The sequence below is a fragment of the Myotis nattereri genome (genome assembly GCF_964212035.1).
Source record: "Myotis nattereri genome assembly, chromosome: 1".
In the NCBI taxonomy this organism is placed as follows: domain Eukaryota; kingdom Metazoa; phylum Chordata; class Mammalia; order Chiroptera; family Vespertilionidae; genus Myotis; species Myotis nattereri.
The window spans coordinates 199,288,337-199,311,323 of NC_138075.1; the positions used below are offsets into that span (position 1 = coordinate 199,288,337).

At 43.3% G+C, this 22,987-nt stretch overlaps 1 protein-coding gene across 1 annotated transcript in view; it reads left to right on the forward strand.

Annotated features, from left to right (window-relative positions):
* Positions 1–22,987, forward strand: part of LNX1 (ligand of numb-protein X 1) — an 87,845-nt gene that overhangs the window by 56,689 nt on the left and 8,169 nt on the right. The window contains exons 4-7 of the mRNA XM_081088639.1: positions 860–1,062; positions 3,708–4,079; positions 15,463–15,597; positions 21,607–21,784. Coding sequence (XP_080944765.1) covers positions 860–1,062; positions 3,708–4,079; positions 15,463–15,597; positions 21,607–21,784 — 888 coding nt within the window. The remainder of the gene's footprint in view (positions 1–859; positions 1,063–3,707; positions 4,080–15,462; positions 15,598–21,606; positions 21,785–22,987) is intronic.

Below are 22,987 nucleotides of genomic sequence, written 5' to 3' on the forward strand. Positions count from 1 at the left end.
CCACCGACTGAGGTTGCGGCTCTTTTCTTGATCATGAATCAGGCTGTTAGACTTCCTTTATTGACAAACATGTCTGGTAGAGAGTCCCTAAGCTGGAAAGTGGGGACTTTCAGGAAGAAATCTTCAAAATGATCTGAGAGAGCAGAAGCGCAGATTTATTCTGTTTTGTTCCTTGATAAGTAAGTGAGGAAACTGCAGTCCATTTCATAAGGGCGGGTCATTCACTCATTCATTCCTGTTCACCCAAACATTGGCTGCAGTCTCCGTGTGCAGGGACCTGTGCACAGAACTCCGGAGGAGCCAGAAATTGTCCTCGAGTATCTTAGAGTTCAATGGGAGATATAAGAAATTGGCATGAGCCAGGCCAGTGTGGTTCAGTGGTCAGAGCACAGGCCCAGGTTGCGGGCTCGATCCCCAGTAGGGGGCATACAGAAGGCAGCCAATCAATGTTTCTCTCTCATCATTTCTCTCTCTCTCTCCCTCTCCTTTCCCATCTCTCTAAAAATCAATAAAACATTTTTTTAAAGAAATGGGCAGGAAAAATAACAGAAGGTTGAATGCTATGAAAATGAAGAGTTTTATGGGAAATGGGATGTTTAGAGAGAACAGGGAATGGGGGTCAGGGCAGAGTTTAATTGGAAAGGATCATTTTATGCAGGCCTTGAAGGAAGACTTGGGTTCAGGCCTAGAATAAAACCATTCCAGGCAAAGAAACGTATGCTGGCACGCAGGAAGGAAAATGGAAAACATGCATGCAGAGTTTAGCTTGGCTGAAACCGAAGTTTGGCAAGAGGAAGAGTGGTTGGAAATGTCCATTGGGTGGGCGTCTTAAAGTAAATACTGTCTTTGTCTATTTTAGTCTTTCCAAGGTTGTATCACCTGATTCCAGACGGTGAAATTACCAGCATCAAGATTAATAGAGTGGATCCCAACGAGAGCCTCTCCATTAGGCTCGTGGGAGGCAGTGAAACCCCGCTGGTCCATATCATTATCCAGCACATCTACCGTGATGGGGTGATTGCCAGGGACGGCCGGCTGCTGCCAGGAGACATCATACTAAAGGTAGAGACCATGGCTGTGAGGCCATGAAAAGGGCTTAATAAACATCACCTCAGAGCAACTAACTGGGTGGGTGGGTGGATGGATGGATGCATGGATGAAATACTAAAATAAATATGGAGCAATTACTTTTCATAGTTACTATGTTGATATGTTCTTAATAAGAGATTTACAGTTTAATTGAGATTGTCTTTGTTCCTCTCTGTCTTTCTCATTCTTTCACTCTTCTTTAGGCTCTCTTTATATAAATATTTCTTTCAATCTCTATTATTTTGTCTGGCTTCCCCTCCTTCTTTCTTTACCCTCTAGCTTCTTCCATCCTCTCTCTTCCCTTCCTCTACCTCCCCTCTCTTCCTTCTCCTCTTCCTCTCTCTCTCCTTCTTTCTGCCCCTCCCTCCTACTTTATGTAATATAATATAAAATAATACAAAACTGGAGCATATGTCTTCTGAAATTGTTTTTAAAGTAGACTAATGGAACACTTTGTATTTTATCTAATCATTTGCATTCACACACGACTCTAAAGTAAATTTCCTGTTGCTTAGTGGCCCTCCATGAAAAAAAAAATGTCACCCCTAAATTATTCCTGCCAAGCCACAGACATTCCAGGGAGACAGGTGGGGGGCAGAAAGCTTTGGGCAGGCCCGTCCTGTGAGGCTTGGTTGAGGGGAAGGACATCAGGGAGTAATTTTCAGAAGAAGAGAAAGGATAAAGGAAGAGTTGTTTATCAGACACAAGCCGAGCATGTGCCAAAAGGGACAAGGGATTTCTCCCTGGTCATATATTTCCTGTCTGATACTCAGATGACAGTTTCATCCCACCCCTTCTAGGTTACTGAGGGGCCAGCTCCTGATACCTCATGAGCAGTTTCTTTGGCCAGTTCTCACTCTTTGGAATAAGAGAAAATTGAAAGCACTTATCGTAGAAAAAAACTGAAATTCCGATTGGCTTTCAAGGGTGGAGTTCAAGGCAGGGCCCATCAACCCCAAGGGACAGTCAGCGTGTGCGATCTGCGATGCTCCGCATGGCGTCCTCCCAGTTCTGGTGGAAACGATGCTGCCTGGGACGGTTACATAATAAAACATTTTGATTCTTACACGGCCTTCAACTGGCACTTGCAGGCAGAAGAGCTGCCAGGACTGTTTAGCGGGCAGCCCTGACCTTCTCTTGGCCTGGACGTGATGGGGGAAACCAGACAGAGGATAAGGCAGCCAAGCAGAGCCAGGTCCTGAAGCTCACCTGGGCTTGCGCAGAGGTGGCAAGCCTTGTCTGTGCAGGCAGAGCCTCCCTCCTTCCCTGGAGACGCAGCAGAGAACTGGCGACTGTCCGCTGCAGGAAGGCCTTTTACAATCTCACTGCGAAGCTCCTCTAGCAGTTGGCTGCAAGCCCCAGGTTTCTTACCAAACCATAGAAATTCAAGAAGATTGTTTCTCTTCTGTGGGGCCTCACTCCTTAAGCACAGAGTCACAGAGGTGTGACTCTCCTCTTCCAGAGCAGCGCCCACCACTAGGGGCTGCGCCTGCTTAGCTGGGTAATCAAAACCAGAAAGCGCCACCAGGCATCCATCCGGAGGCAGATCTTTAAAGAGGCACAAATGAGAGGGCTGAGCTTGAGGATCTTTAAGTGGCATCATAAAGTGACCCAGCCTTTCAATAAAAGAGCCTAGAAACTTCCATTCACGTCAGTTTGTTTGAAACTGCAGAGATTTTTTTTTCTTTTGTTGAGAACATGGGCAAAAGACCTTGCAGACCTGACTCTCTCTCTCTCTCTCCCTCTCTCTCTCTCTCTCTCTCTCTCTCTCTCTCTCTCACACACACACACACACACACACACACACACGCACACACGCACAGGCACTCACATTCACACACCAATAAACAAGCACATTCATGCACACTCTCGCACACATCCTCTCTCTCTCTCTCTCTCTTTCCTCTCTCTCTCTCTCACACACACACACACGCACAGGCACTCACATTCACACACTTACCAATAAACAAGCACATTCATGCACACTCTCGCACACATCCTCTCTCTCTCTCTCTCTCTCTCTTTCCTCTCTCTCTTTCTCACACACACACACGCACATGCACTCACATTCACACACTTACCAATAAACAAGCACATTCATGCACACTCTCACACACATCCTCTCTCTCTCTCTCTCTCTCTCTCTCTCTCTCTCTCTCTCTCTCTTCTCTCCTCTCTCTCTCTCTCTCTCACACACACACACAGTAGTGGGGACTGACACTCAGTATGGGTGACCCAGGGAGAAAAATTCATCTGGGGGCTTTGGAAAAGAAAATGTCACCTCAGTTTGAATTGAACAGCAGTTTACTATTATCATTTGCCTTTTCCTACTTTTTATTTCTTTTTCCCCCCAACTCCAAATGAAAACATGAGAGTCTGATTGCATAAACAAATGTGGGGCTTGTGTCAGGGTGAGGGAGCAGAAAGATGGTCTCCACTGAGACCTGTGACGGTGGTGCAGGTGACCTCCCGGCAAGTCACGTGGAGAAAAGTGGGAAGATGGGGATATTTGGACAGAGCAGAGCGGCTCCGAGGCCCGGCCCTGGTGGTTCGGTGGGCCTAGGCCTCTTGGGAAGGGGCGTGGCAGGCGGAACTGACAGCTGAGTCCCCTCCCCCAGGTCAACGGGATGGACATCAGCAATGTCCGTCACAACTACGCGCTGCGCCTGCTGCGGCAGCCCTGCCGGGTGCTGTGGCTGACTGTGCTGCGGGAGCAGAAGCTCCGGAGCAGGAGCAACGGGCAGGCGCTGGACAGCTGCGGGCCCCGCGATGACAGCTTCCACGTGATTCTCAACAAAAGCAGCCCTGAGGAGCAGCTGGGGATAAAACTGGTGCGCAAGGTGGATGAGCCCGGGGTATTCATTTTCAACGTGTTGGATGGCGGTGTGGCGGACCGACACGGTCAGCTGGAGGAGAACGACCGCGTGTTAGCCATCAATGGACATGACCTCAGATACGGCAGCCCAGAGAGCGCAGCTCATCTGATCCAGGTGGGTCACAGGTCTTTCCTAGATCCGGGTCAGAAACTCCATCACCCTGACCATCTGTCCTGTTACTACCAATGTGACATACAGTGCCTCCCATTCGAGGAGTCAAGATCGAAGGGCCAGGTAAGAACATTACTCAAGCAAATAACGTGCCCCCTCCAGCGATCCTGTGGACAGAGCCACTATAGGATTGGCTAAGGCTAAGCCTCATCTCTGTGGCTACGTCCAGGCCCCCCTGGAAAGCCCACAGAAACTGAAGTATGAACTTTGGAGGAAGTCCCCTACTAAAAGAGAGAGAGAAATTATTGATCATTCAGGCAAATAAGAGTTCCCAACAGCGCAACATTGGTTCAGAATAATTCACTTTCCAACCAGTGTGATGTCATCAACCCCCAGCATGCATCTTGTTGACTTGAGCTGAGTCATCATTAGTTTTTCCAAAGCTCACTGAGCTTCCAGCTTTTTCTTAGAAGAACAGGCTTTGTTCTGGGGTTGTGTGTGTGTTTTTAATTCTAACCCATTCATTCACTTAACTTAATATGTATTACGTTTCTGCTGCTTGACTAGTCCTGGGTGAGGTGCAGAGAACAGAGAGATGATGACACTCTGGCTGTCTTCCCAAAGGAGCCCACAGTCCAATAGGGGAGGTGGGCTTTCTCTAAATGACTGCCACATGGTGTGGCCTTAGCCAATCCTATAGTGGCTCCGTCCACAGGATCGCTGGACGGTGCACAGCCCCACTTCTATGGCAGATTTTTGCGTAGATGGGCCTAGGAATTTTTCAGAGGAGGAAGATCTTGAACCCGGGCTTTGAGAAATTAGAAGTTCTCTGGGCGAGGCAGGGAGACTCGTTCTAAGGAGATACAACACAAAATAACATGTTGCTAAAGCCTGTAGGGAAGTGGTTAATGCCTGGAGCATGGTGTCTTACGAATATCTGCCATTCCCCAGCCCATCATGTCAGCTTCCACTTAGCGACTGAAGTGACTTCAACAGTGAGTTCGCATCAGTAGTTGACTGAATCTTATACCTAGATCCATGGAGGGTGACATAGCAGAGCCTGCCCTAAGGACTTGATTATCTACGTCCTAATAAATCTTCCCACCTTCGGGTTCCAGCCATGGAGTTCCCGATATTGGCAACACATTTCAGTATCATGCGTGTGTTATCCCTGTTCTTTGAGGAGAACCACATGGTGGAGGAGACTGTCATGTTAAATGTGGACAACTTGAGCAGAGGGGACAAGGGGCCTTGCCCTGCTTGCTCCATCCACCAGAATAGGAAGGACACGTTGTGCCTTGGCTCCTGAACTGTGGCTCTCAGTGATGTCCTAATTCCAAGGTGATTCTCCGCCTCATGGATCTTCCCAACAGGATGTGAGGTTATGCAGGCAGTAAATAAAAGCAGAGTCACAAGAGGCATTTCCCTTCCAGAGTTTATGCCAGCTACTCCCAAGTGCACAGGCCCAGCCTCAACTCCTCTAAAGACCACATCTCATACTCAACTGCCTGCTTGGTTTCTCCATGTGCATGTCTAAAAGGCATTTCAAATTTAATGTCCAAAACTGAACCCTTGGCTTCCTTCCACTCCACCCATTGTCATACCTGCTCTTCCCTTAGTCTTTCCCAGTCTCTAAAAATGGAAACACCATTTACCCAGTTACTTGGGCCAGAAAGAATCTTTACTCCTTTTACATCCCCCTCCCACAATCCATTTGTCACCACCTTCCTTCAGCCAGGCCATCAGCTTTGGTTTGGCCACCGCAAGATCCTTTTACCTAGTCTCCTTGCTTCCACACTCAGTCTTCTGCCTCTGCTCTTCACACAGCAGTGAGAACAACCACTTTACAAAGTCAAGGCCATCATCTCCCTCTCTTGTGCTCAGCTCTCTGATGCTCCCCAAGATACTTATATTAAAAACTCCAAACCTAACACTGGCCTGTAGAGCCATACATAATCTGTCTGACCTTCACTTATGTCTCCAACTTCACTTCCTAAACAAAGGGAAGAATTTTTAGTATTCTCCCCTTTCCTTACCCAGCTCAGTCACGGGACCTTCTTATTACTCCTCAGACATTTCAAAAACTTCTTCACTTCTGGGCTGACGTTCTTGCTGTCCTTCTGGCTGGAAGACTCTTCCAAGTACCTGTAAACTCACTCCCATGCTTTAGGTCTCTTCTCAAACACCACTCTGACAATCCCATTGAAAATAGCACTGACTATTCACAATTCTGTATCCTCTAATCTGCGTTATGTTGTTTTTCTGTCAACTAGTTATTACCTTCCAATTTAGTAGAGAATATTAGAGTATCATATCTCAAGCACTTAGAGAAATGCCTGGAAATAGTAAATAATACATATTTGTTGAATGAATAAATTGAATCAAATTATAAAAATGTAAATAAATATAAAATATAATTTACACATTTTATCTCTAGGGATTTTTTGTCAACCCATTTACCAAAGAACAAGCACCAAATCTTTGTTCCCAAGATAGAATCTCTATTATTTAAAATATATTTTCATTGATTTTAGAGAGAGTGGAAGGGAGGGGGAGAGGAAAAGAGAGAGAGAAACATCCATCAGTTGCCTCCCATATGCACTAGGACCAAACCCACAACGTAGGCATGTGCCCTGACTGGAATCAAACCAGCAACCTTTTGGTGCACATGACGATGCTCAACCAACTGAACCATGCTGGCCTGGGCTAGAATCTTTGTTTTTGTCCACTTTAATTTGTTCAGTTGTTATTGGCTGAGCACCTCCTGTGTGCCAAGAGGTGGGTGGTACAATGGGGAGGAAGACTGACACAGTTCCTGACCTTGTAGAGCTTGGAATATATTCCTATCTCAGATCTCAAATACAGTCAGGCCATTATTAAGTTGAGGATTCCTATCTGTTTGTGAGAAAAAAATGCGACAGAAAATAGACAATGTTTATGAAGACATTAACCAATGAAAAAGAAAGAGTCCTTGTTGTTTTTCTTCATAAAGAAACTGCACTCTAAGCATTATTTTTTTTTCTCTGTAAAAACTAGACTTTTTGTGTTCCACTTGTTAGCGCCCTCTGCAGGTCAACCAGTGCAACTTGCTTTCATTCTGGAGAAGGTCTGCCAACTTATACTTAGCAATAAGCAAAACAAAAACTCCCCTACTTGTGTCATTTGGAAAAATTTGGCATCCTACATATGATTACATATGGCAGGCTACTTTTGTAGATTAGTAACAGAAGAGGAAAAACATTTTTTCCCCTGAGAACGTTAATTTATGAAATCTTGCCTAATAGTGGGACTTCCTAAAAGATTCTTCTGCTTACTAAACAAAGTCAATGTGCTTTATAAGCAGGGGAGGAGAAATTTTTTTAAAAAACTGGGCAAAGCTAGTTGGAAAAGAAATGGAAAAAATAGAATGTTGGGGAAACCCAGTTAAGCAATCACAAGAGTGGAATTTATTTATGTGATACTTGTAACACACACCAACCTGCGGACCTTCAACTAAATACCCTTCAAAGGTTAAAAACTCAGATTTCCAACCAACCCGTGGCAGCACTGGCCCATGACTCATATTTGCCTGACAAAGAAGTTCCCAGGCAACACGTCCTCTGGTCATGTTTTCTCCCACAGTACCACGCTTCTGCCTCTCTCCACATTATTTCAGGGAAAAGTTATTACAGGGAAACCACAACTGTTTTAAATTTGACCAACTTTACATATGTGGAGTCCTAACCTCAGCTTACTCAGCAGCAGCCCTGGGTGCCAGGCCCCAGAGTTAGAGACAGAGAGAGTCAGGCTCCTGACGAGGGGAGATCTAAGGAGACAGAAGCTTGAACTACGGGCAGTGGACTGATTTAGAACTTAGTATTTTTGTCTGTGTTGACTTAAGATTTTTGAGCACTCTTGCTAGAATAACTCTGTGAAAGAGACAGCTTTGTGGAACTGGCTGGTGTCATAACCTAAAATGAGAGAACAAAGAAATATGGACCAAAGATTTGAGAGCCTAAAGGCAAAAAAACATCTGAACATTCAATACCTTGGTGATTCAGCTTTTACATCTATCCAGTGTTCCACATGAGAATGACTTATTCTGAGAGTTGTGCCTATTTTGAGGTGTTCTCATCTATCTGTAATTCTGGATCAGTGGGCTCCTACTTCCTTAGGAGTTCAAATATATGCATTTAATAAATAAAGAAAATAATCATGAATTTCAGATTTTAGTATCCTCCTTGTGCTTTTTTTTACCTCAGGCAACTTACAGACTCAATGCAGAAGCTTAAAAAAAATGCAAAGCTAGTTGTAGAGATGGTGATAAGATGGGTTTTCATTAATACTGACATATGTGTGATCCCCCCTCCTTTGCATGAATTACTATTTAAATGAAAAGTTATTTCTTCAAAGAACAACTGGCAACCAGGCTCTTCAAATTTTTAAAAAGAAGGTGTTTGGCCTTTAGACAGAGCCAGAAAGCGAATAACAAACTACACACGTTACCTACTTGGTCTAAATATGCGATTCCAGCTCATGAGTTCCACTACTTAATTGGGAAAAGGCAACACTTTTGTTCCCTGGAGCCAGTGAAATGAGACCTGCTAGATCTGTGTGCTCTTTACAGATGAGCACAGCAAATATAGCATCAAATGCCCATTTAAACAAATGTCCTTAGCATGGCATTGTGGTAAACGTAATGCTCACAGGTTACTATATAGATTTAAAACATTCTTCTGAACTGAATTCTTAACAGCCCGAATAATTTTTACATAAAGCCCTAAATTTCATACATTCATGACAAATCATGACGTGGTAAACTGCACAGCTTAGAATTTTAGGAGTGACTCTCATCACAGCTACACGTTGCAAATATTACAGGATCTTGAAACTTCACTACTTTTCTCCAACCTACCTCACGTGCATGTTTTTCTAGATACCATTTAAAAAAAAAAAAAAGTTGCTGTAGGCAAAGGAGTGGGGTCATTCTATTGACTCGGTGATCAGATTCAGGGACTCAAAAATAAATTCTTATTTTGACCTTGTCACTGACATCTGTATGACCCTGTATCTGTCCTACCACCATCATCATTAATTTCTTAGTCCCTAAAAGATATGTGCTGCTTCGAACGTAAGGGTGAATATGGAGCTAGAATCTAGTGGGGAAGATACACCAAATTGCTGTGTCAAATCTTGTTTTCCATCCTGGTCAGATCCTAAGGCTCCTCGTCACCTTTTCCTCACAGCCTCCCTCGATTTCCTTTCTCCTTGGCCAGACTTTGGTTGCTCTGAGCTCACTAAAGCGGCTGCAGCCTCTCAGCAGAAGGTATTTGCCAATTCTTTTTAAAATGTACCAGGCACTATGCTAGGTGCTAACATTTCAATGGTGAACAACTTGACACACACCAGATTTGCTTTCATGGAGCTCATAGAGGGAATAGCAGCTTACAGTGCCCCATTAGCTCATCTGAATGTATGTTTCTGGAGCCCCCTAGCTTTTGCTCAGTGAGAGGTACTTTTGTTTCTCAGAAGTTCTCTTGCTCACTGGAGGGAGGGTTAGGGTAAGGACTTTGTTTCTGAACCTTGTTGTGTAGGACGTTGCCATATCACTAGGAATAACTGACGGCTTTGGTATTTTTCTAGCATAGCAATCAGCAGCCCTGTTCTGATGCCTCCTGCTGTCTGCGTTGCCATGAAGGGTCTGTGTGCCATGCATGACCTCAGAGCCAGGCTGGAAGGCTGTCATGTGTTCCATAGCCGGGTTCTGGAACCTCACTGGCATTTTTCAATTCATCAGTAATGATGAAGGCAGACATCCATGGAATTCTTGGCTTCAAAAAACATAGAGACAGTCCCCTATGCATGTATGAAATGGCAAAATGGGAACGCCATCAATGAGGTTCTGGGTATAACTGGTCCACCAGCAAAAAATAAATAAATAAATAACAAACACACACACACACACACACACACACACACACACACACACACACATCCTACTCTGTGATGGTTAGACTAAAACTCATTTTCTAGCTCCAGATCTGTTGTGTGTACACAGACACGCAAACACACACACACACACACACTCTTATTAGAATGAGACCAGAGTTCACGTTTTTGAGATGACTTGAAAATATATTAAATATTGAAGAAACTAGCAATACTTGACCTGGAAAGGAGAAGAGCTAAGCCAGGGCAGTGAGAGTTATCTTCAGAGAGGGTTGTCACATGGAAATTGACTCTGGGTTACCCTGGAGGACGTGGCCAGAACCAATGGGCAAACAAGAGAATGGCAAATGTAAACTCAGCCTGAGGACAACTTGCTCATTAGTGCATCTAAAAACGGCCTGGCTGCCTTTGGACACAGCGAGTCCACTGTCGTGGGAGGCACTGAAGCATGAGTCGGTGACCGCATGGCAAGGATTTTGCAGGGGAATTGAAGCATGGGCTACGGAGAACAAGCTGGCTTAGATGATGTCTGACATCTCTTCCATGTCTGTGGCTTTCCAACTGTATGGAGCCAGTTCTCATAGTCCCCAGGGCTGTAGGAGCACAGGATGGATGAACAGAGAACAACACATGAGCAGTTGCTGGAAGGGAAGCAGAAGTGGGGCAAACTCCAGAAAGCTTAGAAAGAGCCATCCTCACAAGTACACACTGAAAATCAATGAAAGCTAGATTGTCTCACTCTGGGTTCCTTGGAAAAGAAACCTGAGGGGTATGTAGATGCAGAATGAGGTTGTTTTTAAAGAAATTGTCATTAAGACCTTTGATGTTAATGGATGAAATGCTAAGTGGAGAAAAACTCTATAAACAGCTTATATTATTATAAATCCAACTATACCTCTTACTCATCTCTGTAACAAGAGAGCCACCCAGTCAAACAGGAATCTCCTGTAAGCCTATACTGGGTTGTCGAGGGTGCTGTGTATATGGTTACCTGCTCTGAGCAGCTAATCCTCCATGCCCAACAGTCAGTTTAGAGTTTTCCTCTTTCAGGTGTTTCTATCGAATAAAACCCTGGGGCATTGGGGGTTGGCATTGGAGTGTTGAATGTGGTGACCCTTAACTTGAAACTTCATAAAGCTAACGCAATAAACACAATCAATGAACCCACATAAATTGCATAGTTTACCAAACATTTTAATTAAGCAAATGCATATATATATATATATATATATATATATATATATATATATATACACACACACACACATACATACATACATACAGCAAATGCTATAAACCATTTGGTTTAACTCCAATCCTCCTTTCCAGATGAATAGGTGAAGCCTTTTGGTGGGTGAGAAATGTACACCTTGAGTACAAGTGCTGCGTGCTCTCTTGCTCTGCCTTTATTTGTGGCTGACTTTCTCTCTCTCAGTAACCTCATGGACCCATGTAATGCCAGGACGGTAGAAAGGCCCCTCTCCTCCAATAACTGGCTCTGCAAAATGCCTCTCCTGGCTCCTTGTGCTGTCGCATCTTTGATTTTCATCGTTCTGTTCTGCGAAGTTTCTGGTCCATGTTGCATCCTGACAATACGAGCAGTTTTTCAGTCATAGTAAATTTTATAGGGGAAGGAGCAATTTCCAGGCTGAACGTGGTGGAACTCCCAGACTCCTTCTAACTACTAGAGATGAAATTTTATTATTTTTACATGGGCTACCTATACATGAGGCTGCTGGACTATGGTTCCCTCCTATGGCCTCTGCTTACTCCCATCATATAAATATTATTGGCAGTTTTTAGTCAAATTTCAAATGCTTAGAGAAAAGCAGCCATTAAACCTACCAACCAAAAGCAAGCTTTTCCATGAGAAATGATACTCAGTTTTAACCCTCTGGCTTTCTCTAAATGTTAGGATTTTCCTCTTTTCCCATAGACGTAATTGGCTCTGCCTCTGAAACTCTGTGTGTTACCCACATCTCTTTCATGGCACTTGCTTCTGACTGTCCCTGAAGCAGAACAAGGGCCCTGAGGGCAGGAGCATGTCCCCAAGGCTCTTAGTGACGTGCCTGGCCCAGAGCTGGCGTATGCCAGCTGCGGGGACAGATGGCTGCCAACAAGCTGAGGTGCACAGTGGAGAATGTGGACGTCATCAGAATCCCTTTCCTCTAATCCGAAAGGAGAGAAGGAGTTTAATGCGTGCATCTTTCTTGGAAGAGAAAGGAGTATATGGCGCAGCAATCGGGCTGTGCAACTTGTGACCACTGTGCCCAGAGTTTGTCTAGAGCAGTGATGGCGGACCTATGACACGCGTGTCAGAGGTGACATGTGAACTCATTTTTGGGGTTGATTTTTCTTTGTTAAATGGCATTTAAATATATAAAATAAATATCAAAAATATAAATCTTTGTTTTACTATGGTTGCAAATATCAAAAAATTTCTCTATGTGACACGGCACCAGAGTTAAGTTAGGGTTTTTCAAAAGGCTGACACCGAGCTCAAAAGGTTCGCCATCACTGGCCTAGAGCAACACTGAGAATGCTTAGGGAGAGAGGAGAGGAAACTTCAAGTGACAGGACCTAGCTCTTGCCTTGCCTACTACTTGAGCCAGCCAGTTGTTAAACAGTTCTTTCATCCAAATGCAACACCCAAGTGATGCGAGAGAGAAGCTGCCCCACCTCCAACCTGTAGCATGTTCTTCCTCCGTTTACTTAAATGGCGGTCTGCTGCGCCCCTCTCCCGGGCACATGTTTGTGTCTGTATGAAATGAACAAGTTGCTGCCATTCTCTCCTTCATTCAGTCCCTCTGTGTCTCCCCGTCGCCCACCTTCTCACCCTCACTCCACGTTCACACCAGATTCATCTCCGTGGAAAGAAAGACAGATGCTAAGGCCTGTTTCTCGACACTGAATCCAGCTGTTCCTGGGAATAGGAGCCAGGACAAACACATGAGCCCATTTTCCACCTTCGACTTCAAAAGCTAGGAAAGAACGTGCATCAGATAGAGCCTTGCTGAGAGCAATTTATAAGGTGGCTGGTGAGAGCCACAGATCCAGCCTTGCAGGGAATTTATTTCCACGTAAATCGATACCAGAGTTACTTATTAGAGTGTTCTTCCTGCCAACAAGTTAATAAAAGTCAGCATTTGAAAATCCAGTGAGAAATTCGTGCTTGCAATGTGAATTAAATAGCTCTTGAAGGCTGCTCCTTGCCATTTTGGATTTTGCCTGGCAAGCTGATTCGATGTGTAAGTCTTGGATTTTCTCAGCTTTGATGAGGTGGTCAGGTCACATTCCTGGTCCAGAGTGAGCGCAGCACAGTGTGATGGCCTAGAGCAGCCGTGGGCAAACTACAGCCCGCGGGCCGGATCCGGCCCGTTTGAAATGAATAAAACTAAAAAAAAAAAAAGACCGTACCCTTTTATGTAATGATGTTTACTTTGAATTTATATTAGTTCACACAAACACTCCATCCATGCTTTTGTTCCGGCCCTCCGGTCCAGTTTAAGAACCCATTGTGGCCCTCGAGTCAAAAAGTTTGCCCACCCCTGGCCTAGAGACAAACCTGCCGCCCAGAGCCTTTGAAACATCGGAGTTTCCCTGAAGATAAGCAAATTTGGGCTCAGCCATTGACGTTTTGATTTGAATGTTTGCCACTTCTTATCTCTTAATAATTTTTGCTTCAGAAAGCTCACAAAGATAACCTCATTGAGATAAGTGAGGCTCACAGTATTAAGAAAGAGACAGTGATTACAAAATACTCTTCCAAGAATTGAATTTAGTTCTTCAGGTCAGCTTGCTCATTGTTGTTTCCTGGGCTGGTTATTTTTGTTCTGTTCCGACACAGGCTTCAGATGTGATGAAAAACACCCGGGGAGTGGAAATAGGTGAAGAAACAGAGAAAGGGCAAGTACCGGGTAGACCCACAGAAGTGAAAGTGAGCGAAGGACTTGAACTTTCCTTCTGAGTCCTTTTTGATAGGATTTGCTAAATTTATGTGAAATGAATCTATTTGACTGGCCCACCATCTACCATGATGTTTACAATAGACACCCTTATGGTGTTTCAGCAGTTGTTCTTAAAAGTTCATCTAATGTACTGCCACCCAATTGACCCCTAGGTTTTCAGAAAGCCCTGAGGAGAGATGTTTATTAATATAAGGATGCAGAGTTGGGAAGGTTTGGGCTGATCCGTGCTGGACCACAGTGGGGATCTGATGTCATTGGTGGGTTCTTACTGCTTAAGGTTTCACAAACAAGTCCTAGTTCCTGAGAGTGGGAGTGAGTTATGTTCTGTGGGAAGGACGATGCAGAAGAGAGTCAGGAAGCAAACAGCTCGGTTCCCACTTTCTGAGCTCATTTGAATTCCTATCTGAATGGAATTCAAATTCAGAAATGAAGCAAGACTTTTGTGGCTCCTTTCGTGGCCTCTCTTGTGGTCTGATGGCCATGCCTGAGATGGAAGAAGGCAAGCAGGCCAATGTCAGGTCTGCTGTGGTTGTGAATGGTCAGGGGGTGGGACGAAGTTGGGAACCCCTAGAACGTACTCCTCTCTTCTCTACCTCCCTTGTCCCCAAATCTAGTATTGTGAAGGGGACTTTTCTAATCAAATCTAGCCCTGCCTCAGGCACTGTTAGCTTTTACTATAGTGATGGGTAAGCTCAAGGGGCTACTTCACCAGGCCGTCGGGAGGCCCTGTTCATGTATGTTTCACGGGAGGCCCTGTTCATGTATGTTTCACAGGCCCAAGGTCTTGTCTCACTGCCCTGCAGACCTGGAGCCTCAGCAACCAGTTCTCATGCTCTCAGGCACACATGAAACTCCTCGGTGGCAGAAAGCCAGCCTGTGCATTTATGGTGTGGAATGGACCTTAACCAACAAGGAATGTATTTGCTATTTGGAACACTCTGTCCAAGTATCAGCACACATGGCAGAGAGGACTAGTCGTCAGAATTAATGTAGTCAGATGGAAAGCAAAGGGTTGAGGCAAAGGGCTTTGATCGGGCTGTGTTAGGGCCACTGGGTCACCCCTGTCGTTCTGAAGCGCTCATCGTTTCCAGTACCCAGATGTTTGAAACCGTCAGACGCAGAATTTGTCTTCCTGCGGCGATAACATTCCTGCCAATAACTCTACTGCTTTTTCTTCACTGCTGACCCTTGGTTTTAGACCTTCAGCCTGGAGTTTGACAGGGCTGCTACTTTACACTGTACACCCTATTCTATTGGAAAGTTTCTCAAACAACATCTCAGGCTGTGAACCGTAGAGCCATTCATTGGATAAGGGGTAAAGTACATGACTCTTGTGTTCTTGCCAAATTACCAAGTGGGCACTGCCATGAAAAATACTAGAAACCACTTTTTTCCATAGAAAAGGTAAAACTCACACATTTTGGTAACGCTGGTGCCTGGATGCTTGGGAAGGAAGCTCCGAGTGCTAACGCCTGTGTCTTATCACCCAGGCCAGCGAAAGGCGCATCCACCTCGTCGTGTCCCGCCAGACCCGTCAGCAGAGTCCTGACATCTTTCAGGAAGCCAGCTGGAGCAGCAACGGCAGCCGGTCTTCGGGGCCAGGGGCCAGGAGCCACAACCCCAAGGTGAGGCCCAGTAGGGTATGTCCACCGCTTCTGCGGTGAGTTATTTCTCGGGAAGGCTGCACACATTAACATTTCTAAGTGTCATCTCTGGATTTCATCACTTAAACACTGTGTGACTTATCTTGTAACAATAAAAGCCCAGAGTCCCATCTTCAAGGCCTGGTGGGATAGCAGGTGTCTCCCATCCAAGCAGAAGAGAGGAAGATGCAGGAGGGTTTTGAAACCTGATCTTGCAGACCTCATAATTTCTGGTCTAAGCCAAATAGATGTCATGTCATTTCAACTCATTTTGTTTCAGGACTGTTTTTCATTCACTTTGAAATGAAGCAAGAGGTTTGCTTGGCTTCTGGATTTTGAAGTTCCCAGTCTGCCTGAAACGGAGCAACTCCCCTGCTATTTTAGGGTGTATGTTCTTGCAGAAGGACCCAGAGAAATAATATAAACACTTGAAGTTCGTGTAACACTAGCAAGTGGTGGGGATGGGGCAAACCAGAGAGCACATGCCCTATCTAATGGAATTCAAATCCCGAAACATTTTTCAAAGCGGGGGGTGAAGCAGCATGTATCTGCCATGGGCAGCCCCTCTTTAAATGAGGTGGCTCAGCCCACTTTCTCCTTCTGTCTGTGGCCAGTGTTAGAGGCAGCGCCATAACTTCTCCATTTGGTTGGGTGTCTAAGCAACGCACACCTTGCTTAGACCAAGTTGAGTCCAATTGCCTCCACTTGGCATCCTATTGTGATGGTGATGAGTTTCTGGCCGCCATTTCTTCTGGGACCTGGTTCCATTAAATTACTTGTAACTAAAAAATCTGATAGAGAGCCCGTTCTTCCTGCATCAGATTAGGGAATGCCTACATACCACATCAGGCTAGATTTCCGTTTGGAATAATTCACAAGTTTGAATTTTTGAGCAATGTATGTAGAAACTACACTCAAAATTTTGATTTTGGAACATCTCTGCTTTGTATGCTGTTAATTACACAGCCTACAAGGATACTCCCTCCCCCCTTTCTCCAGCCTACCAGCCAGGTATGCCCCATAAATCCATAAATTCCAGGTTTATTTACAATAAGCAATCTCAACAGACCAAGTACCTCCTTGCTAAAACATTTTATGGATAAGCACTCCCTGGTGTCTTTTCACTAGTAAATACCATTAGTGTGTTTAAATAAATTTAATGCTATTAATGGAAAACTAGTTTATTCTCTTAATTAAAGTTTTAACCTAATTAGCTAATTATAATTGAGTTAGCAAGACCATATTATATTCTAGCTCACTAAACCCCTAAGAATGAAGCTTCCACCAGCCCTGTGGTTTTATAACCCCTTCTACCTAACCATAATGAATCATGGAAAGAGCCAGGAGGGTCTGATCAAATTTTTGCTGAAACCCTCCCTCTCTCATATGTTCAATTCCTGGAAAACATGCATAACAAACTGGCCCAGTAGAAATTGTAATTATTTTCATTTTAATTTATAGTTCTCTCTGCCTTCTGAAATGCTCCCACACACACATTAAAAGTGGCATATTTAAAAATGAAATGAAGACATAGATGTATTTTGTTTAGGAAACAACATGGCTTTTTGAAAGCAGGAAGTGAAATTACTCAAAGAAATACCAAAGAAGACAAACCAAGATTTGTGAGACAAAAAAGTTTTTAGTAAATTCAAAAGTTAAAGAACAATAGGCATCAAGATTAGGAGTGTGGCTGCCTCTGAGAGAGGAAAGGGAATGTGACCCGAGAGAAGTCAGAGAGGCACCTCAGCTGTGCATGGGACATGCATGTCTGACACTGGGTTGCCAGGTATCTGGGTAGTTATGTTCATCTTTATGCGTTTTTTCAATGCGTTTTTTCTAAAATGCTTTTTAAAAACCCAAAGCAAATATTCTATTATGTAATTTTATAGTTGAGAGTACACTGGTGGCCCTGACATGTTTTAATCAGCTTAAACTATTTTATCATGAATCATGTGTTAAACATTAGGGAGCACCTTCAAGTCTCCAAAGTAGGGAAGGGGTGTGGGGAAGAAAACGGGGGGGAAAAGATCCCTGTTGTATTTAACTCTCTTCTCTCCAACCAAAGTTAGGCAAGGCCATGTACGGAGGGGTCAGGGAGCACTGGGGCTTTTCCATTCCTAACGCAGGTGTGTCTCTCCTGTGGGTAAACAAAGTATGTGGGAGACACAGGACACAGGGACACATTTCTTATCTGGGGTAGTCCAGTCATGTCTGTTTGCAGAAAGGTCGTTTGGGAAGCACCACACCGAAGAAGTGAAAGGAGGTTCTGATCTCCAGGAATTTGCATGTAAAAACATCAATGAACACACCTCTGCAGCCGGGAGGACGTAGCTTTCCGCAACCAAAACATGTGTCATGTGATTTATTTGACACAATTTGATTTGGGTTGAGTTCTGTAGTCAATGAACTAGTTAAACTCCCTCTGGAAAAACTGGGTGATTAGTTCTTTCATGTGTTTTTCTGACAGATGCCTGAACATTGGTAAGTTAATTTAGATCACGCGTTTCAGTATTACCTCTAAAAGCAAAATGGGATAGTGAGGAGCATGGATTTAGAATCAGACAGCCTGGATTGCTGGTCCCAATTTTCCTCCTGACACCCGTTTCACTTACCTGGTTTTTTAAAATGTTAAGTCTTGGTTTGCCTGCCTGGACCTGCCTAAGTAGAAAACAAATATATATTTCCTTCCTTTTCCCAAAGGTGTAGCTGGCCAATCTATACATTATTTCAGCAATATTTATTCACAACAAATAATTAAAGCCTCACAAATTCCTATTAACTGGAGTGGCAGGAGAAAAGCCAATGTAACTTCTGGGATATATTTCTTAAGATATGGAATTTTGCTACTTTCAAATGAATTTTATAACACCTTTTTTTAAAAAAAAACCAAAAAGTCCTATTTTCCACTTGGTTATATTACTTTTAGCCACAGGTTTGCTGTACATGGGCATTCTTACCCATTTCATAGATGAAGCTAGAAGGAGCTTGAGTGATCACATTATCACAAATCTCCTAAGCTAATTACTGTTAGAAACCCAAATATCAATAAAAGATGTTAAAACTTACTACAAAGAAAGGTAATTAAGTTATTGGAATCTTTGTTTTCACCTTGGAAAATATTGGTAAATATGGATAAAACAGTATCGGCAGAATTGTGAGAAATCAGTATTTTCACAATGTCTTGGCGAGATAATAAATGACAGAAACCATTTCAAAGGTAATTTATCAACGTCTATTGAAATGTAAAATGCCAGGCTCTTTGATTTCTCCATTGTAATACTAGGACATTAGCCTTAAGAAATAGTTACACAAGTGCACAAGATATGTGAGTCTAAGATGTTTGCAGTGTCCCTGTTTAATTCTGCAGAAGACTGCAAACAATCTGTCATCAGTGGGGAATAGAACACATCCACACAAAGTATTAGGCAGCTGTTCAAGAATGAGATAGTGTGTGAGTTATGTGTGTGTGAGTTATCCTTGTTTTTCAGAATATTCCAGACTGTGTTTTAGACAGCACCTCAGGAGATTGATCAACTACCCTTACGATGTCCCTATCCCGCATGTGGAAATAATGAAATGAAGCCCTTTTTTGAGAGCATCAGGAGTAAATGCTTTACGAATGTCCCCAGGAATGAGCTGAAGCAGCAGGGCAGCCAGTGGGAGTCTCTGGGTTTAGAATTCTTGCCACATTGGGGGCATTTCAGAACTGCCTGCATCTCCAAGTGGGGCTCTTCTGAGAGATGCTCGTGATCAAAGGAAGAGACATCCTGCATCTAATTGCTTTTCAGAAGGGAAAGGTCATGTGCTGAGAATGGATCTTGAGAGCCCCTCTAAGTCTACTCCTTGGCATTAGCCGGAGTGCTAGGACTATTACTAGTCTTATTTTGAAACTTTTCTCTGAAGAAAGTCTTATTTCAGTTTTATAACCCTCATCTGATAACCATTATCTTCAAGGTTCTGGGGTTTATATAAACACAATCCAGACCTTACAAGTACTAATTATAATATATACCTTGCCATAATTATTCATAATTTCTGACTTATTATTCTATTACTACCAAAAACAATTTGTGGCAATTTGCAATGTATTCATCCATTTATTCAGCAAACATGTATTTAAAACTATCTTCAGTGTGCTAAATGCTATGTTCAATGCTAGGGGTACAGTAACAGGCCATTAGTGCATACAATGAGGCCATTAAAAGAGACATGGCTAACTTAAAACCGCAGGAAATCATAGATAATAAATGCACACAAAAGCCTAGGCTTATCTTGCTTCCTAATGAGGCATTTAAATTGACCCTGTGCTTGCAGGTAAAATAGTTCTATATGATGTCATCCATCCAGTTTGTAGACATTTGTTTAATTAGAATTCATTTGATTTGTTGAATAGATAATATATAGCCTATATAATAAAAGGCTAACATGCAAATTGACCAAACAGTGGACTGGTCGCTATGATGTGCCCTGACTACTAGGGGGCGGATGCTCAAAGCAGGAGCTGCCCCCTGGTGGTCAGTGTGCTCCCACAGGGGGAGCGTCGCTCAGCCAGAAGCCCTGAGCTGGGCTCACAACTGGTGAGCACAGCAGTGGTGGCAGGAGCCTCTCCCGCCTGTGTGGCAGTCAGACATCCCCCAAGGGCTCCCGGACAGGGAGAGGGCACAGGCTGGGCTGAGGATTCCTCCCCCCAAGTGCACAAAATTCGGGCCTCTAGTGTGTGTGTGTGTGTGTGTGTGTGTGTGTGTGTGTGTGTGTATATATATATATATATATATATATATATATATATATATAGAGAGAGAGAGAGAGAGAGAGAGAGAGAGAGAGAGAGAGGCGGGGGGGGGAGGGGCGGGTTCAAATGGAAAGGATATGTTAAGAAGTCCCTGTTCCACCTACCCCCAGGAAACCAATTTTTCTCCGTTTCTTTATAGAAATGCAAATAGTAATACAAATCATTTTTCTTCTTTTTTTAAAAAGAGCTAGTACACTTACACTTAATTTGTACCTTGATATTTTTTTAGTCAGATGTGCTTTTAAATGTTCCTTCCGTAGGTACAACTATAGCTATGCTTTGAGCCAGATACTTCTTTGAGGTTTGACCAAGTGTTATATTTATTTGCAGTGCACATGTCCACAGCCTTAGTCCCCTAGAATTCAGCAGTCGCCAACCTTTCGGACCTCATGGACCACCAGTGATCCGCGGACCACCGGTTGGCGACCGCTGCCTAAATCACTGCACCACCAGGGAGAATACATTTTTGGAAAAGTATACATTGATATGTATTCATTGATAAGCAGTGCCCTTAACCTTCTCTACATTATTGCTTCAAGATAATGCTGCATATAGCTTTGCATGGTTTTCATCTAGTGCTATTAAATCAAAATAAGTTCTTTTAATTAATTTGCTTTTCAAAAGTTGACCCACAGTATATACTATAAATTGCGTATACTATATTTTTATATTATATATATTTTATGTAACAAAATGAAAAAGTACAACTGACTGCATATTATTTAGAAATACTAAAGCGTAAAGATGCTAAATGGGAGAAACCTAGATATTGGTGAATCTTTAAGAGTCATATATATGAAATCCATTATATTGAGAATTTCTATAATTGATACCTGCATAAAGTTAACTGGCACTATTATTTAAAATCTGGTTACTTTTGTAACTGAGGAAAAAATCCTGATATTCATGAATGAAATGGGTGTTATTTCCAAAATGTTGACTCAGCTATCAGGAATGAATCACTTGAAAAATCTGGGGTACAGTTCCTTCCATTTTTACTGAAATGTGAACTTCCTCTGAGTCAGCCTATAGAATTTGGGATAATATAACTCTGCCCTAGAGGGTGGGGGGAATGGCAAAGCAAGGGTTCTCTCTATGTGCGTCTTTCTCTGTGAGACCAAATACCACTATCATATATTTGTGCCATTTTGTATGTAGGAAATGCAAACCCATGTTTGTTTTTCTGTCTGTGCCTTTAGCACCTCCCTCTTGCAGTCACTTGTCTTGAGAAGGTGGTTAGTGTCCGAAAAGACCCCAGCGAATCCCTCGGGATGACTGTTTCAGGGGGAGCATCTCACAGTGAGTGGGATTTGCCTATCTACGTCATCAGTGTTGAACCCGGAGGAGTCATAAGCAGAGATGGAAGAATAAAAACAGGTAAAAAGAAAAGAAATTTAAGAGGAATTAGCAGCTTGCTAGGTGAGGTAACTGTTTCCAGATTTAACAAGCAAATGTGAGGGTGATCTGGCCGGGACATCTGTTACCCATTGACCATGAATAGTTTGAGTGTAGTTGCCAGACTGGGTTTCAACCCTCCTTAGTTCAAGTGGATTGATGTGGGCGCCACCTTGCTTGCTAGTAAAGCAAGTACTGAAAACTATGCCAAGAATTAATAGGAAAATGCTAGTTACAAGCAAGTTGCCTTGGTTAAATGGCATTTTGTTCCATTTATTCTAAGTGATTCTTTGCTGGATTTATCCAGTGATGAAACTATTCATGAATTATTCAATTTTATGAGCTGTATAGGGGAAATAATTGGATAGACTTTGACTGAATATTAAGTGAAAGTACCATGCCATAGGTACTTTTCCACTGGTGAAAAGTGTTTTGTTACTTTAATCTTGTGTGTCCTGGACTTCTGAAACGAAAATGTCAAATGTGTATCCTTAATAATATCGTCAATGCACATGAAGGGGTAACTCAGATAGTTGGGCAGTTATGTTATTTAAGGATTCAGAGTCAAGAGATAAAATGTAAAGTTTCTGAAGTACAGTTACTCAGTCTGTGGAGCCAGGGGGGATGGCATGTTAAGGGATTCAGTCAGCCAACCTAACGATGTTCCTTTGGGGTCAGGAAGGACTGACTCAGGGCCTTTCCCATCTTTCCCCTATTTTTTACTCTTGCTGTGGTTATTCTATATAAAAAAGCTATTCAAAGGAGGCAGAAAATCAGGAGATAAAAGAACAGAAAATGGAGGCAGGGGAAATATGTATTTTAGTTTCTCTTGCTTTTCTTTTTCATCCAAGCACCTGGGTGCAGAATAATGAGGCCAACCAGGAAGTGACTTGAGAGAGAACATGAGCAGATTATAGGATATGTATGGAAATGGTCCAGCACATAGTAGGTGCTTATCCAATGCTGGTTCTTAGCACCTGTACAATCAATAGAAATGTTAACTCTTCTTTCCACCTCTTTGAGAACACAGTTCCAGGGCCCATTTTTCTTAACTGCTGTTGACTCCATGCCAGATACTCTCAGGGGTAGTTCCTTATTTATTCATTCAAATCATGTGTAATTAGGTACCTATCATACGCTAGGCTCTGTGCAGGTGCTGAAAGCTTTTGCCAAGTGCTCTCCCTT